Raw genomic sequence first — 17,383 nt, forward strand, 5'->3', positions numbered from 1 at the left:
TTCTATAGTCGAAACTGTGAGTCGAAATCTTATTTACACGTATATTATGTACTAAGATTTTAATACAAGACAAAATATTATAAGTTGATTGATTTTCATTAAATATGATAATGTTTAAAGTACATATTTATAAACTGTGCGTTTATTAATTAAACGTCTCAATTCAAATAAAATATAAGAGAATTATTAATTTTAGAACGTCTGTTATTATTTATCTTTAGTGAAATAAACAAGACTATAATTCTCAATATATTCTGATAAGTTTTGGATTTAAATCGAATGAAATACGTTTCGTTTTTAGGGGGAGGGTTTTCACGACTAAAATGACTTGTATTTGTTCGATACTTTTTTAAATAGACATGTGTCACTGTCAAATTTGACAATCATCGAATTCGTGATTGACGGTGTGCGTCAAAAAAGTTTTCTTGCAAAGTTTTAAAATTTGTCATTTGTCAGTGATCTGATAGAAGCTATGGAGAGGGGTGTTTAGTTTTGTGATCTGATTATTATTAATAAAATACGAATTAATATTATGTCTGGTGATTAAGAAATAATAAAATTAGTTCAAAGATTTATAAAACCACCGAAACGTCAAAGGATTTCCACTGGTAAGTTTATTTTTATGTAAAAACCAGAAGTGAAAGTTTTTTCAAGTACATGCGAAGTTAGAAACTTGCATTATGACTTAATATTATTTATTCCTTTGTCATAGAATGTAGGAATTAACAAGCAATGCCATTAGTAAATTGCATGGATAGCGACAAATGGTATTTCAAATAATACTAGTATATAAACAGGTTTTTTAGCCTTGTAATAATAATATTTTCGATTTATACTTCCTATTCTGTGGTATAGCCTTCAACTTGTTATTTACCTGCGAGCTTTATTTATGTTACATAAAATATTTTTAATTTTTTTATATTATTCGGTAAAGCCCAAGGTCACTTGCACGATCTTGATAGTGGGAGAAATAGGGGTTTTCCCTATACGCAAATATTTTGTAACTGCATCGTAAGGAAAGTGATATAGGTAATATTGGATTTTCCGTTGTCAAAATAATGTGAAAGGTCATTTATCCGACTTGGAGATTCCTACTAAATAATGTTATTGTTTGAAATTACGAAACATAAAACTTTTTTTTTTAACTTTTACAAATATTTATGTTTTATATTTATGTTCATTTACATACATAAACAGCAACAGTTCTTTTAAACTGTACATAATGTATAGTTTAAAATAATTTGGAAAATCCAAAAGTGCACGCCTCATAATTTTTTTTTTTTTTAATAAATATTTATTAATTATTATTTTTGTTTATTTAATAACAATTAAACCACATCGAATCAGACCCTGAAAAATGAAAGGGTTCTATTCCTGAGCATACTCAAGCGTAAGAGAAAAAAAAAGACTCGATTAGTAAAGTATTTCGGGCGCTATCGTGTTAACAAGAAAAAGGATCCGCACATACAGACACACGGACGTCCAAGACAGAACTTTTTTAAACTGTTTTTTAACTAGTTTAAATAACAAAAATGACATCAAAAATATCATGAACGTTAAAAATAGTGTTTTTTCTTAATATGTGTGTGTATGTATTATCTTACAAGTGCAATGTATGATACATAAAGACATTTTAAGTTTGAAAAATCAGATGTTTTGCGCGAAGTGACAGTAGTACCCACCTCAACGCTTCGCTTATGAGGCGTGCAATAAAACTTCTTTATAAAGAAAAAAAAAAACATGATTGGTTTGTACATATCATCTGTGACATCATCATCTATAGGTGATCATGGAAGCTATTAAAATGGTGAAAGTAAATTTGAGAATGATGTAACTTTAAAATGACTTGATGTGTTTTGATTGCCATTTTTTTAATGGGTTTATGATTTATATTAATTAGGAAATATATTTTACTAGCTTACCGCCCGCGGCTTCGCCCGCTTTGTCTAATACCTAATAAATGATATACTAAAACCGTCCTCTTGAATCACTCGTTCCATTAAAAAAACCGCATCAAAATCCGTTGCGTAGTTTTAAAGATTTAAGCCTACATAGGGATATAGGGACAGAGAAAGCGACTTTGTTTTATACTATGTAGTGATAAATAAAAGGCATAAGGCAATTCTTTGGGCATACATGTTTATAAATAATGTTACAAATATTATATTAAGCTATTTATGTAGTACTAGCTGTACCACGCGGTTTCTCCTGTTGGTCTTAGCGTGATGATATAATTATAGCCTATAGCCTTCCTTGATGAATGGGGCTATCTAACACCGAAATAATTTTTAAAATCGGACCAGTAGTTTCTGAGATTTGTGCGTTCAAACAAATCAACAAACCAAACTCCTCAGCTTTATAATATTCGTATAGATATAAATTTGTTAAGGAAAAATAAATACATACATATTACATACCCTGAAATTACGCAACTCTTTTTCTGTCGCAGTTGAGTAATGCTTAAACAAATCCTTTGTTATTAATAACTTAAGCTTCCTTACATAATGTAGTTAGTTAATAATGACACTATAATTAGGTATACTGTTTATCTCATTAAATAATAATCCATACTTAATATTATAAATGCGAAAGTAACTCTGTCTGTCTGTCTGTTACTCAATCACGACTTAACTACTAAACCAATTTGCATGAAATTTGGTATAGAGATATTTTGATACCCGAGAAAGGACATAGGATAGGCTTTATCCCGTAAATCCTACGGGAACGGGATTTTCTTTGAAAACGCGGTCGAAGCCGCGGGCGGAAAGCTAGTCTTTAATAATAATAATGAGAACTTAACCAATAATCTATACTAATATTATAAAGCTGAAGAGTTTGTTTTGTTTGAATGCGCTAATCTCGGGAACTACTAAGTAGTCCGATTTGATAAATTCCTTCGGTTTTAAATAGCCCATTTATCGAGGAAGGCTATAGGCTATGTATCATCTCGCTGAGACCAACAGGAGTGGAGCACTGCGGGTAAAACCGCAGAGCACAGCTAGTCTTGTATAATTAATAAAAAAATCATTAATATGCTATTTAACTAATATCCTGTAAAATTTTGTTGTTAATTTATTAATTTAATAACTCTCCCTTTGGTACCGCATTGTCTAAAACCAAATAAATTATATACTTACCAAAACCTTCATTCTATTAAAAAAAATATATATATACGTTTGGCACTCGGGGACTGCCGCGGTAAAGCTATTGCATAGCATGCCTTCAAGCCACACCTCCGAGCCCGTCGGAGTGGAGAGCGTGAGGTTTTTTTCGTTACGGAATTTCTCGATTCGGTCCCCGCGCTCAAGGCCCGCGATAGAAGCTATGCAATAGCTTAATATTTTACTTTAGTCAAACTAAGTTAAACTAAGTAAGTAGTAACTTTAGATTGTGACAAATCATAACATGAATCATTTATTTACAAAGTATACCTTGACCAATTTATTGCGAAAACCTGTCTCAGATGATTTTGCTTTATCTATAGTAAAACTTCATACCTTCGTCATTATCAAGGATTTATCATTATTCAAAGCTTAAATCAAATTTCTTTAATTTTTATTACTTCAAAACTATAGAGGTATGTAGTTACCCTTTTGCAAGTAAAATGTTATTTTTATGAGTGCTTATAAATATACAGGCATTTATGTTAAATAATCACTGGAAAAAATATTTAAATTAGTTAAAAAATGGGATGGTTACTATTTTATTTTTAATTTATCGAGTACGTAGGTAGGTGCATAATAGGATAATAATTAATAACGAATTACGGGGTATATGCAATAATGTTAAATTAGTGACTGAATAAACAAATATGAATGCTTTTATTATCAAACCTGTTTATTTTCATACAATACCTTCATTATCACAATAAAACAATGCTCTGAAGTGGTATTCACAATTTTCCGAATCTTAGATACTAATATTATAAAGCTGAAAGGTATGTTTGTTTGAACGCTCAAATCTCAGGAACTACTGGTCCTATTTGAAAAAATATTTCGGTGTTAGATAGCACATTTATCGAGGAAGGCTATAGGCTATATATCATTACGCTAAGACCAACAGGAGCGGAGCCACGCGGGTGAAACCGCGAAGCGCAGTTACCTGCATAATATTATATTCCTACAGTTGCGTATTTTTCTTCAAGATTTTTTTTTCACAATTTTTTTTTCTTCCAGGTCAAAATGATAGTCACACTACTATTCCTGTCTTGTTTAGTTCCGATCCTAAATTCAGAATATATTCCCCCGGGACCAGCGTACACATGCCCGAAAGAGACGGAAAGCCACTTGCTGTATCCCTGCGTGTGCGAGAAAGGGACGGATGATGGATTGTTCATAAAATGTTCGAACACAGGGCTGTCAGTGATGAGCGTTGGTTTGGGGAATCTAGCTGGATTAGGGTTGCCGATTGAACGATTGTTGTTGCAGGAATGTAAAATATGTGAGTATAAATATTTTATTAAGTTTATGGAAAAATCATAACGTATTTTATAACATAGTTTTCTATAGAGTCTAATTTTTCTGAAGTATGGGGTAGAAGGTGAAACTATTTTCATCGAATATAATGTATATAAATACATATTGAATAGAAATTACTATATCGAATAGCACAAATGTATTACTAACTAGCGGTCTGCCCCGGCTTCGCCCGTGGTACATATTTACGTTTTCTCTACGTAAAAACCATCCTCGTACTTCAAGGAATATAATAAAAAAGGAATTATCGAAATCGGTTCAGCCGTTCTCGAGTTATGCGCTTACCAACACATTTTGCGATTCATTTTTATATATAAGACTAGCGGTCCTCCCCGGCTTCGCCCGTGGTACATATTTACGTTTTCTCTACATAAGAACCATCCTCGTACTTCAAGGAATATAATAAAAAAAGAATTATCGAAATCGGTTCAGCCGTTCTCGAGTTATGCGCTTACCAACACATTTTGCGATTCATTTTTATATATAAGAAAGAAGAAGAAGAAGAAGATTGATGAGGACTATCAAATTTGTTTATTTTGAACAATCCCTATTTTTAGTCCAAGTTCTATGTAGCAAAGAATATGGAACACGTAAAAACATTGCTACATATAATTCGTAATCCCTTTTACGTAAATTTTCATACATTAATAATTGCCATTTTAACTCGTAGAACAAATCAGGAGCCTAACCCCCTTAATACATATTATATTGATAAAAGACCTGAATAACTAAATAAAAATATTGAATTGCAGCCCATCTCTTCGGACCCCTGCTCCATAGGTCTTCTGTTAGAGTACTGCAAATAGTAGACACGCCCATAAAGTCAATAGACGAATATGCATTTGCCGGAGTTAACAGGACGCTGCAAGAATTGTATATGATCAATACTAGGATTGACGAGTTTCCGAAAGAGGCTTTTAGGGTAAGTTTCAATGAACATTTTATAAATAAAACAAATTATATCTCTATATATGAAACACTAGCTGATCCGCGCGGTTTCACCCCCGTGGCTCAGCTCCTGTTGGTCGTAGCGTGATGATATATAGCCTATAGCCTTCCTCGATAAATGGGCTATCTAACACTGAAAGAATTTATCAAATTGAACGCGCTCATCTCAGGAACTACTGGTCCGATTTGAAAAATTCTTTCGGTGTTAGAATTAGCAAATTTATCGAGGAAGCCTATAGACTATATATCATCACGCTAAGACCAACAGGAGCGGAGCAATGCGGGTGAAACCGCGCGGAACAGCTAGTTCTTTACAAATTTATGAAGCATTTCAATGCCATAAAAACAAAAAATATTAAATTCATATATCTTATTCTCTTCTCTTTTAACATATTTTATAAATAGATTTTTTTTACTTTTCCAGATTCTAGGCAACCTATCAATTCTGTCGATAGACGGGCACAAAATGAAGTCTTTGAATAAAGATATATTTGCGGGTAGTTTGGCGGTTGGTAAATTGGAAAGGGTGCATTTGATAAATGGCCTCATTTCCGATATATCCCCTGATGCTTTTATGGTAAGTTGATGTATACTAATAATAAATAAATAAATAAAATATATTTAATCTATTTAATCTATACTTATAAAGAGGAAAGGTTTTTATGTATGTATGTGTGTATGGTTTTCACGCATAAACTACTGAACCGAGAATAATGAAATTTAGCACACATATAGAGGGTAACGTGGATTAACACATAGGATAGGTTTTATCCCGGAAAGCCCACGGGAACGGGAACTAGGGTTTTCCTTTGAAAACGCGGGCGAAGACGCGGGCGAAAAGCTAGTTTTGAATAAAAATTGGAGTGTCTGTTTTTAGTATTTATAAAACGGATTTTTATTAAATGTACATGGATGTATAAACTATATATATATATATTATATACGTACATACTTACCAAAATAGTAATTTTTATAATATTCTACTGTATGTCTGTCTGTTTGTTCCGGCTAATCTCAAGAACGGCTGGACCGATTTTGACGGAATTTTCAGGTGTTGATATAAGGAGGAAAATAGAAGGCTTTTTGTATATACATATATAGGATTTAAAGACTTTTTCATGCGCGCGGGTAAAACCGCGAGGCGCAGATAGTATAATAATAAATTTTTATGTCAAGGAAAGTATTAAATTTATAAAAAAAGTATTTAAAGTTGCCATTTTCCAAGTGATATTTTTCGGATATGAATCACTAATAATTATTTATGTTTTATTAATTTCACGTTTTACAATTTGCACATAACAGTAATTTAAGATACTAACTTGTCATACAAAATAAGTTTCAATACTTGCTTAGCCTTGTGCTGCTTACAACCACACAATAATGTATTTAGTTACATAATAGTAAAACAATCCTACGAATATAATAAATGCTAAAGTTTGTATGTTTATTTGTTACTCCTTCACACAAATACTGCTGAATCGATTACAATGAAATTAACACATAGGATAGTTTTTATCCCGAAAATCCCACGGGAACGGGAAATATGCGGGAGAAAGGCTAGTAGTAAAATCTATACTTCATATTATAAAGCTGAAGAGTTTGTTTGATCGCGCTAATCTCAGGAACTACTGGTCCGATTTAAAAAATTCTTTCGGTGTTAGATAGCCCATTTATCAAGGAAGGCTATCCATACTAATATTATAAATGCGAAAGTAACTCTGTCTGTCTGTCTGTTACTCAATCACGCCTTAACTACTGAACCAATTTGCATGAAATTTGGTAAAGAGATAATTATTTTGATACCCGAGAAAGGACATAGGCTACTTTTTACCCCGGGACATAGGATAGGTTTCATCACGGAAATCCCACGGGAACGGGAACTATGCGGGTTTTTCTTTGTCTGCGCGGGCGAAGCCGCGGGCGGAAAACTAGGTGCGGGTGAAACCGCGAATCGCAATTTGTTTTAAATATTATGCTTCGTGTATTGTATATTTTTTCTTTTTTTGCAGAATTTGAAAAAACTACGCACATTAGATTTACATGGTAACAGACTGGTCACATTGAAAAGGAGTCAATTTAAAGGTCTCAGAGAAACAGAGGTTTTGGATCTTAGGTATGTTTAAATATTTATTTTACTTATTAAAAATGGAGGATTGTGTTTGCCGCTCCAACGGCCAGATATCGCGCTAACGTCAAATTTGAGATATATTCGTATGTTATAACATAGTGCGTATTCCCCTTTCTATATAATTATTATTATCAATTAAAATCATATTGAAATTTTCGTTTTTAATAGTACTGATGACCATGCCATTGAAAATTTGTCGAACACTCCCTTTTTGTTTTTTCCATCGAAAATAATTTAAATTGAAACACAAATTTAAACAAAACTTTTCACTCGAATAAAAACAACTAATGTATATGATTTTCTATACATAGTTGTATGTTATTTATTCAATATATGTATTTATCTTTACAGTTACAATAACTTAACAAAACTAGACGGCAGTCATATAGGAGATCTGACTAAATTAGGTTGGTGCAACGCTAGCCATAATCAATTGCCTGATATTCCAAGGTAAGTTTTTTAAACCGACTTTGAAAAAGGGAGGTTATTTTTTGTGATTTCTGTATGTTTACTTGAGTTTTTACATATCTATACTAAAATATTAGTATGTAATATAATATATTATAATAATAAAGCTGAAGAGTTTGTTTGTTTGTTTGAACGCGCTAATCTCAGGAACCACTGGTCCGTTTTGAAAAATTCTTTCGGTGTTAGATAGCCTATTTATCGAGGAAGGCTATAGGCTATATATCATCACGCTAAAACCAACAGGAGCGGAGCAATGCGGGTGAAACCGCGGAGCACAGCTAGTGATGAATAAATCGCGTTTAAAATCCGTTAAAAATGTGCAAGTTATTATTACTATAATATCTTATTTATAATTTCAGAGGTATGTTCGCAAGAAATACAGTTATTAAAGTGGTGCATTTGGACAATAATAAAATTAAGAAATTGGACACGAACAGTTTTAGAGGGATGCGGTTTTTGAGGTAAGGATTTTTAGTGATTTATAGAATAGTAGCGGTCCGCCCCGGCTTCGCCCGTGGTACATATGAAAAATAGATGTTGGCCGATTCTCAGACTTACCCGATATGCACAGAAAATTTCATGAGAATCGGTCCACTCGTTTCGGAGGAGTATGCAGACTAACATTGTGACACGAGAATTTTATATATAAGATGTATGTATGATATTTTTATAAACAAAATATAATTTATGATCATCAAAACAGAAAATAATTTATGAAATTAACAACATATACCGTGAACAAGTATTAAAAAGTTGTAGTTTGTATGTTTGAACGCGCTAATACCAGAAATGGTCCGAATTGTAAAGTTGTATATATTTTTGTTTTTGGTCACAATACAACTTAGTAGCAGAGAAGCAATGACAAATGTCGCAATTTGCAATTTCATGTTGTTTCTTCATTAAAAACTATAAGATAGACAATATACAAAAACTATGTATCTTAGAATATAAGTGGAAAAAAGTTAAAGTTAAATTAAGCTTATATGCATTATTTTTTAATTTATAAGGTGTATTTTAAAATGTACCAAAAGAAACATTTATTATGACTCAAACTAAATTCAACCTTATTCGAATGAATTAACGTAGAATTCACAAAGTAACAATAATCTTCTACTAAATAAATATTTTTAAACATTAAGTATAATATTAATACAATAATAATTTTCAGGCGTCTCTACCTCCAAGATAATCAAATATCCGATATTGGCCGTGGAACATTTTCAGCGGTGACCAGAATTGGTACAGTCGATTTGGCCCGGAATAGAATTACTAAAGTCGACTTTCAAATGTTCCAAGCTGTTAAATATGCTGAGGTGAGTAAAGAAACAGCGATAAAAGATAAAGAAAGAAAGATAAAAAGATAGATAATTTAGTATTGGCTCACAATCACGCTCAAAATTTGTCCAATGCAAAACTCTGCCTATGCATATGTTAAGCAGAGTTTTCTAATGAGCAATACAATAGACTTTGAACATTACTGCCACGAAATAAGGTGCACATTTCAATGCTCCGTCAATTTATTGACGATCTTTTAAAAAGGCAATTATGAGTCTATTTCATATACTTATTTAGATATTAATACAGAAGCTAAACTTAAAGTAGTGTAAAAGGTTAAAATTCTATAATCAGCACTATTTTAGTGAACAAAATTTTGTTGTATTCATCGATTCCTAAAATTGTAAAACTACTACATTACAACAATTTGCTATAACTATAAATCATATATGTAAGTCTATATTATATTATACTACTAGCTTTCCGCCTCCGGCTTCACCCGTGTTTTCAAAGAAAAACCCGTATAGTGGGAACCCGTGGGAACCCGTGGGGAACCCGTGGGATTCCCACAACAAAACCTATCCTATTTGTTAATCCAAATTACCCTCTATATGTGTGTCAAATTTAATTGTAATCAGTTCAGTAGTATTTTTCGTGAAAGAGTAACAAACATCCATCCGGATCCATCAAATAATTTTCTAAAATATATTTTTTTTAATTACAGATAATAAATCTAGCAGAAAACAACATAACATTAATAGAAAAACAAGCGTTTACAGATCTCTATCTAGCCACAGTGAATATATCACACAACCAACTTGCTAAAATAGAATCTGGAGCGTTCCAAAATTGTAATAACATGACGTTATTGGATCTGAGTTATAATAATTTAACCGACATTGATAAAAGTGCGTTCGATGAAAACACGTACGCGTCGGAGTTTCAAGTTTCGTACAATGCGTTCACGGATTTTGGTCAGGTGAGTTTTTTTTATTGAAGTGAAACTTCTTTATCGCGATTGGAAAAAAATTTAGTGTAACATTTTTTCGTTACGCGTGACATTTTTCCGTTACGCGCCATCTTTTTCTTATCCCTACCACGCGTGATTCGACGTATTTCTGTAAAGTTGCATATAGTAAATTATTTTGCGAAAAATAAGGTCATAAAGAAGTTTCACTTCTTACGTGTGTACACTAGTACACGCACACATTTTTTTTGTTATTTTAGTTTTTATAGCATTGAAATGCTTTATAAATACCTATATATTGTTTCTATTCTTTAAAAATGTATATGTAAAAACAAAGTTTATGTAAAACTTCTTTGAGAGTAAGATTTCAAGGTACCGTCACGTCATGGAGTAAGGCGACATGGTATCACATCTTGCCAAAGAAGTTTCACTTCTGACACGTGTGCTCGGCACACACGCTCTTTTTTTATTAACCATATTAATTAATCTTTTGAACTACTTAAAATATGATTGAAACAAAATTTTCATGAGTTTATCTTATTAAAGCGTGTTTTATTACATACAGAGGTCGTGGGTTCGACTCCCACCCGGGGCAAATATTTGTGTGACGAACATAGATGTTTGCTATGTGTCTGGGTGTTAATTATCTATATTAGTATTTATTATAAATTATATATGTATGTTTATCAGCCATCTGGTTTCCATAACACAAGCGAAAGCTTAATATGGGATCAGATCGTGCCGTGAGTGAAAATTATCCTTTTGAAAATTGAAATATTTGAAAATTGTTCATGTATTTGTTTATTTATTTTTTATTCCAGATACCAATCCAAAACATGACAGGTATACGTGTATTAAACGCGTCGCACAATCAAATAACTGTTATACCAAAGAATGCGTTCCCGAAGTTATACGAATTGCATACAGTCGATGTTTCTTATAATAAGTTGGTGGAGATATCTAATGCTGTGTTCCAGAATCTGTTTTCTTTGAGGTGAGTTGGTTAGTGAGTGAGTGGGTTTGTGAGTGAGTGGGTTAGTGAGTGAGTGGGTTAGTGAGTGAGTGGGTTAGTGAGTGAGTGGGTGAGTGAGTGGGTTAGTGAGTGAGTGGGTGAGTGAGTGGGTTAGTGAGTGAGTGGGTTAGTGATTGGGTTAGTGAGTGAGTGGATTAATGAGTGAGTGGGTTAGTGAATGAGTGGGTTAGTGAGTGAGTGGGTGAGTGAGTGAGTTGGTTAGTGAGTGTGTTAGTTAGTTGGTAAAATAAGTTAATTTGTGTCAAACTCGACTTGTCGCACAACATGTTGGCCGATTAGTTGCATTTAATTATTTGTTTATAAGTTTTAGATCACTTATTGTTACTTTAGACATAATACAGCATTTTCAAATAAATATTACTAAATAATTTATACCAATATATTACTACTAGTCGAGTGAATAAAGCAATAAATAAAAATAAGTTATATTATTGGAGATGCGCGTGTTTTGTAAAATACAGTTCCACCACGCTTTCACAACTTGATTCTTCATAAATTTTCAAAAAACAACAATGAAAAGTACATTATTTTAATTATTATCTTACAGATATCTAAACCTAAGCCACAATTCGCTAGAACAGATAAAAACATCAACTTTCGGCACGATACCAACAGTGTTGGAACTCGACTTGTCGCACAACAAGTTGGCCGATTAGTTGCCTTTATTTTAATTAAAATTATCTTACAGATACCTAAACCTAAGCCACAATTCGCTAGAACAAATAAAAACATCAACTTTCGGCACGATACCAACAGTGCTGGAACTCGACTTGTCGCACAACAAGTTGGCCGATGTGTCGCGCGGCAGTTTGGCGAAGTTGGCCAGTTGTCGATTATTGGATATAAGCTTTAATAGCTTGGAGAAGATCTTTCAAATACCTATTAGTTTGGGGTGAGTAATCGATATTAATAATTGTAGAACTGTTTACATTTTGTGTGCTTACAATTACTAATAGATTAGCTTTTTTAGTTGTTCGTTAAATTTTAACTCTAAATCTCAACTTAAGATTAATATTTCGATATAGATTTTCCAAGTAACTTAGGCTACAAAATAATATAATAGTTAATATTAGCAAAAAACTAATTTTATAATCATCCACATTTTTCTTATTATATTTGTAAAATTTTCTTATACAGGGTGTCCCAAAAAGTAGTGATGAACGGAAGCTGGGAGGTAGAGGACCAAGAGGGCTATCCGAATCACCCCCATGTGTGTTATGCGATTTTTCGTACTTTCGGAGTTATGACGTTTTTTTCAATTTTTCATCTATCGCCGAGTACGATGAGATTTTTATTTATGGTGACGTGAATTATTGCGCTAGATGCTTGATTTTTTTTGTGTGCTAAGCTGAAAGATAGGCCAATTCAGTATGGTAACATTTACTATCGTTAGATCTTCGAATAGAATAAAAAAAAAGAATTAAATGCCAAGAAAGATAAAATTACCCAGTATGTTCATAACTTCAAGGGCTCATAAAAAAATAAAATCACATAAAAAAGGTTTTCCATTTGGCTTTTAAAAACTTGCTCTATCGATCAGATAGCTACCCTAAAAATTTCATTTTATTATTCAGAAGGCTTCAATCGAAAAATTGAAATCTAAATGTGGTAAGTGCAAAATTTTTATTAACATGATGATCATTAAAACCAATAAATAGGTGTTAAATTACCAGAATTTTTTTAAAATAGCCCCGCCGTTGCTCAATGCAAGTGCGAAATCACCGTAAAAAGTTGTCTTTTTAATGTCTAAATGCTCTTTTATCATTTCTAATGGTTTCTTCTGATACTATGAATTTCCGGGTTATTTCGTCCAAATTGTGGCATTCTCTCAAGTAGCCGAGGTCTTTTTAGTATCCCCATTGAAACAAATCAATGGGGTTTAGGTCGAGGGACCGTGGAGGCCAGGCTTTAAAGCAGGCGTCACCGGCGCATGCGCAGGCTGCAACGACCAATCCATCTTTCAGGGTATTTTTGCCCTTTAGCCTGGCCTCCACGGTCTCCGGACATAAACCCTATTGATTTTTTTCTGTGGGGATACTACAAAGACGAGAGACTGCCACAATTTGGACGAAATAACCCGGAAATTCATAGTAGCAGAAGAAACCATTAAAAATGATAAAAGAGCATTCAGACATTTAAAAGACAACTTTTTACGGTGATGTCGCACTTGCATTGAGCAACGGCGGGGCTATTTTAAAAAAATTCTGGTAATTAAACACCTATTTATTGGTTTTAATGATCATCATGTTAATAAAAATTTTGCACTTACCACATTTAGATTTCAATTTTTCGATTGAAGCCTTCTGAATAATAAAATGAAATTTTTAGGGTAACTATCTGATCGATAGAGCAAGTTTTTAAAAGCCAAATGGAAAACCTTTTTTATGTGATTTTATTTTTTTATGAGCCCTTGAAGTTATGAACATACTGGGTAATTTTATCTTTCTTGGCATTTAATTCTTTTTTTTTATTCTATTCGAAGATCTAACGATAGTAAATGTTACCATACTGAATTGGCCTATCTTTCAGCTTAGCACACAAAAAAAATCAAGCATCTAGCGCAATAATTCACGTCACCATAAATAAAAATCTCATCGTACTCGGCGATAGATGAAAAATTGAAAAAAACGTCATAACTCCGAAAGTACGAAAAATCGCATAACATAAATGGGGGTGATTCGGATAGCCCTCTAAGTCCTCTACCTCCCAGCTTCAGTATATCACTACTTTTTGGGACACCCTGTATATAAAAATGAATCGCAAAATGTGTTGGTAAGCGCATAACTCGAGAACGGCTGAACCGATTTCGATAATTCTTTTTTTATTATATTCCTTGAAGTACGAGGATGGTTCTTACGTAGAGAAAACGTAAACATGTACCACGGGCGAAGCCGGGGCGGACCGCTAGTAGCTAATATTAGCAAAAAACGAATTTTATAATCATCCACATTTTTCTTATTATATTTGTAAAATTTTTAATAAAAATGTAAAGTTACTTCACAGACTAATGCCTATATGTATTTTAATTCCAATATTATCATTATTGTAAAAAAATAACAAAACATCATAGATAAAACAAAAAAAAACCATCATGATCTATATTTAATATTTATTAATACTGATATAACCTACAAAATACTTTTTTTACATTTTCAGCGAACTAAACATAGCCTACAACAATCTAACCGAATTACGCGCGAACACGTGGCCATCCATGAACGCGCTACTCCGTCTCAACTTGTCGCACAACATGTTGGCCGATCAGTTGACCGATTCGTCTTTTAGTGGGTTATTAACGCTACAAGTGTTGGATTTATCGGCCAACATGTTGACTAGATCACCCTGGGAGGCGTTGAATACGTTGACTAGTTTGCAGTATCTGTATTTACAGGTTAGTTAAAGGAATCATTTATTTAATTTATAAATGAGATGAGATTTTTATTTAAGAATAAGTTGAGCAACTTATCGCGCAACATGTTTGCCGATTAGTTGACGGATTCGTCCGTAAGTTGGCCAACATGTTGACTAGCTTGCAGGCAAATATTTAACAGATTAGATTTTTATTTTAGATTTTTGTTTATTTAATAAGTTAAGCAACTTGTCACACAATATATTGGCTGAATGTTTAATGACGAGGGATATAAAGATCCGAAAATATATTTCACTAGCTGTTCCCCGCGGTTTCACCCGCACTGCTCCGCTCCTGTTGGTCTTAGCGTGATGTTATATAGCCTATAGCCTTCCTCGATAAATGGGCTATCTAACACCGCAAGAATTTTTCAAATGGGACCAGTAATTCCCGAGATTAGCGCGTTCAAACAAACAAACAAACAAACTCTTCAGCTTTATAACATTAGTATAGATTACCGTATGTGAAAGTTTGTAATAATGTAGTCACGAATGTATATAACTATAACCGCCCTAATATGTTGAAATATACATAATTATAACAATAATATTAAAATTATAATAAACATCACGTATATTCTGTTTAACAGTCCAACAAACGAAGCAACCTTAACCTTCCATAAATATTGAAAAAAAAAATCATTATCATTTTCTAAATGTATTTTTTTTTTTCACACAGAACAACGAACTAACATCCCTCACTAAATCCGCGTTCGGAAACTTACCAACAACATTCACACTCGATCTATCGCACAACAAGTTGGCCAACATCGAGCGACGCTCGTTCGAGGGCATGCAACAGTTGCTCGACTTGTCGCTAAGCGGTAATGAGTTAAAGAGGATACCGAATGAGGCCTTCAAGGGATTGGTCGCTTTGAGGTGAGTTTTTTCAGAGAAAAAATAATAAAAAAGGGGAAAAATACGATAAAAAATACAAATTTTAAAAATTGATTTTGAGTTGAGGATGAGTTGAGTATGAGTTGAGCACGAGTTGAGTACGAGTTGAGTACGACTTGAGTACGAGTTGAGTACGAGTTGAGTACGAGTTGAGTACGAGTTGAGCACGAGTTGAGTACGAGTTGAGTATGAGTTAAGTTTGATTATTGATTTAGATTATATGTAATGTATTATTATTTTGTTACAGACGTCTGGATCTCTCTCATAACTATTTGGAAAAGATCGACAATAAAACTAATGGGCTGTTGGATGATTGTCTTTCACTTGAAATGGTAAGTTTATATTATTACTAGCTTTCCGCCTGCGGCTTCGCCCGCTTTGTCTATATAAATAGTGTGTGCTTCTATAAGTTCAATATTTTCTAAAATGTGTTTGTTATTTCTGCCATCAGGAATTCACGGAAATATATTATAATTATTACTTTAATTCAATTTAGAAACAAATTTAATTTAATTCATGATAAAAAAATCAATATAATCACAATAAAATAAATATTTGTGTCAATTCTCAATAATATTAATTCTATTTACAGGTGAACCTAAGTCACAACCGCATAGGATTCCTAACGAAAAAAATGTTCCCCGCCAGTCCGTGGATACCGTACAGACTGATGGAGATCGACCTGAGTCACAACGAGATACCCGTTGTGACGTTCGATTTGACGTTTGGCGCGAAAAAAGTTAAAAAGTTAAATTTGGCGGCAAATTACATAAATGACATTAGGAGCAGTGAGTGATTTTTATTTTGTGTTAGAATTTTGGTTTTGCAGTAAAAATAGTGTTTTGTGAATTAAGAAAATTAAGGATATTTTAATTTAGTTGATTTCACATTTTTTGTAATATTTGATTTAGAACTTTGCATTATTGATTATTTTGACACTCGGTTCGAAGATTAAAAAATCTGTTCAATCACTTTTTATTAAATTGATATTTCTATATAAATAATAAATGATGTGAATATTTGTTTGAAAGTTAATCTTTTCTTATACATGCTTTGTTTCGAAAATTTACAGTTTATACTTTAAATATAATTTTAAAATTGACATGTTTTTCAAGTTCGATTCACAAATGTTTCAAGTTCACATCGATTAATTCACTTTAATCGATGTTTTTAAGCAGGTTACATCTCTTCGAAGATAAAATTGATAGACGTCAAATGTTGCCTATTAAATTGGCTCGACTAGATAGAAGTATAGATGTAATGTCTGTGGTTCTTTTTCATTAAAATTTAATATTATGTGTTATTTTGTTTTATTCCAGATGTTCTAGGTAACCTGACATCGTTAGAAGTATTGGATCTATCGAACAATCAAATAAAAGACTTGGTGTCTAGAAATGGTAAGTGTAATAATTATACTTTATTTAAATAGTTTATTTATGACTAGCTGTGCTCCGCGGTTTTACCCGCAGTGCTCCGCTCCTGTTGGTCTTAGCGTGATGATATATAGCCTATAGCCTTCCTCGATAAATGGGCTATTATATTTAACACCGAAAGAATTTTTCAAATCGGACCTGTTTCCTGAGATTGGCGCGTTCAAACAAACAAACTCTTCATCTTTACAATATCAGTATAGGTTTTTTATGAATTAATCGATTCCAAGAAATTGACTACATTTAAATATTTTTTATGTATGTTTAGTAACTATTTTAATTGAAATTTACACTTTTTTGATCATCCCATCCTATCCTACTAATATTATAAATGCGAAAGTTTGTGAGGATGTG

The 17,383-nt window shown here is 32.8% G+C and overlaps 1 protein-coding gene and 1 long non-coding RNA gene across 4 annotated transcripts in view; both read left to right on the top strand.

The window, feature by feature from the left end:
* Positions 1–17,383, top strand: part of LOC149476383 (uncharacterized) — a 145,841-nt gene that overhangs the window by 123,749 nt on the left and 4,709 nt on the right. The gene's annotated exons all lie outside the window — the stretch shown is intronic.
* Positions 443–17,383, top strand: part of LOC149476386 (uncharacterized) — a 244,529-nt gene continuing 227,588 nt past the window's right edge. For 2 of the 3 annotated variants that reach the window (XR_016317866.1, XR_016317865.1), the window contains exons 1-16: positions 443–608; positions 4,176–4,440; positions 5,228–5,397; positions 5,848–6,000; positions 7,433–7,536; positions 7,903–8,001; positions 8,379–8,480; positions 9,188–9,332; positions 10,019–10,273; positions 11,083–11,255; positions 11,983–12,186; positions 14,451–14,685; positions 15,382–15,581; positions 15,847–15,931; positions 16,192–16,387; positions 16,919–16,996. Coding sequence is in view for 1 of the 3 variants with exons in the window: in XM_089712143.1 (XP_089568269.1) it covers positions 4,182–4,440; positions 5,228–5,397; positions 5,848–6,000; positions 7,433–7,536; positions 7,903–8,001; positions 8,379–8,480; positions 9,188–9,332; positions 10,019–10,273; positions 11,083–11,255; positions 11,983–12,186; positions 14,451–14,685; positions 15,382–15,581; positions 15,847–15,931; positions 16,192–16,387; positions 16,919–16,996 (2,458 nt within the window). In the remaining 2 variants the exon portion in view is untranslated. The remainder of the gene's footprint in view (positions 609–4,175; positions 4,441–5,227; positions 5,398–5,847; positions 6,001–7,432; positions 7,537–7,902; positions 8,002–8,378; positions 8,481–9,187; positions 9,333–10,018; positions 10,274–11,082; positions 11,256–11,982; positions 12,187–14,450; positions 14,686–15,381; positions 15,582–15,846; positions 15,932–16,191; positions 16,388–16,918; positions 16,997–17,383) is intronic. The other variant, XM_089712143.1, reaches the window with a different exon arrangement.

The sequence above is a fragment of the Colias philodice genome, chromosome 28 (genome assembly GCF_061535455.1).
Source record: "Colias philodice isolate Cphi_HAF_F1 chromosome 28, ilColPhil1 Martin Lab GWU primary, whole genome shotgun sequence".
In the NCBI taxonomy this organism is placed as follows: Eukaryota; Metazoa; Arthropoda; class Insecta; order Lepidoptera; family Pieridae; genus Colias; species Colias philodice.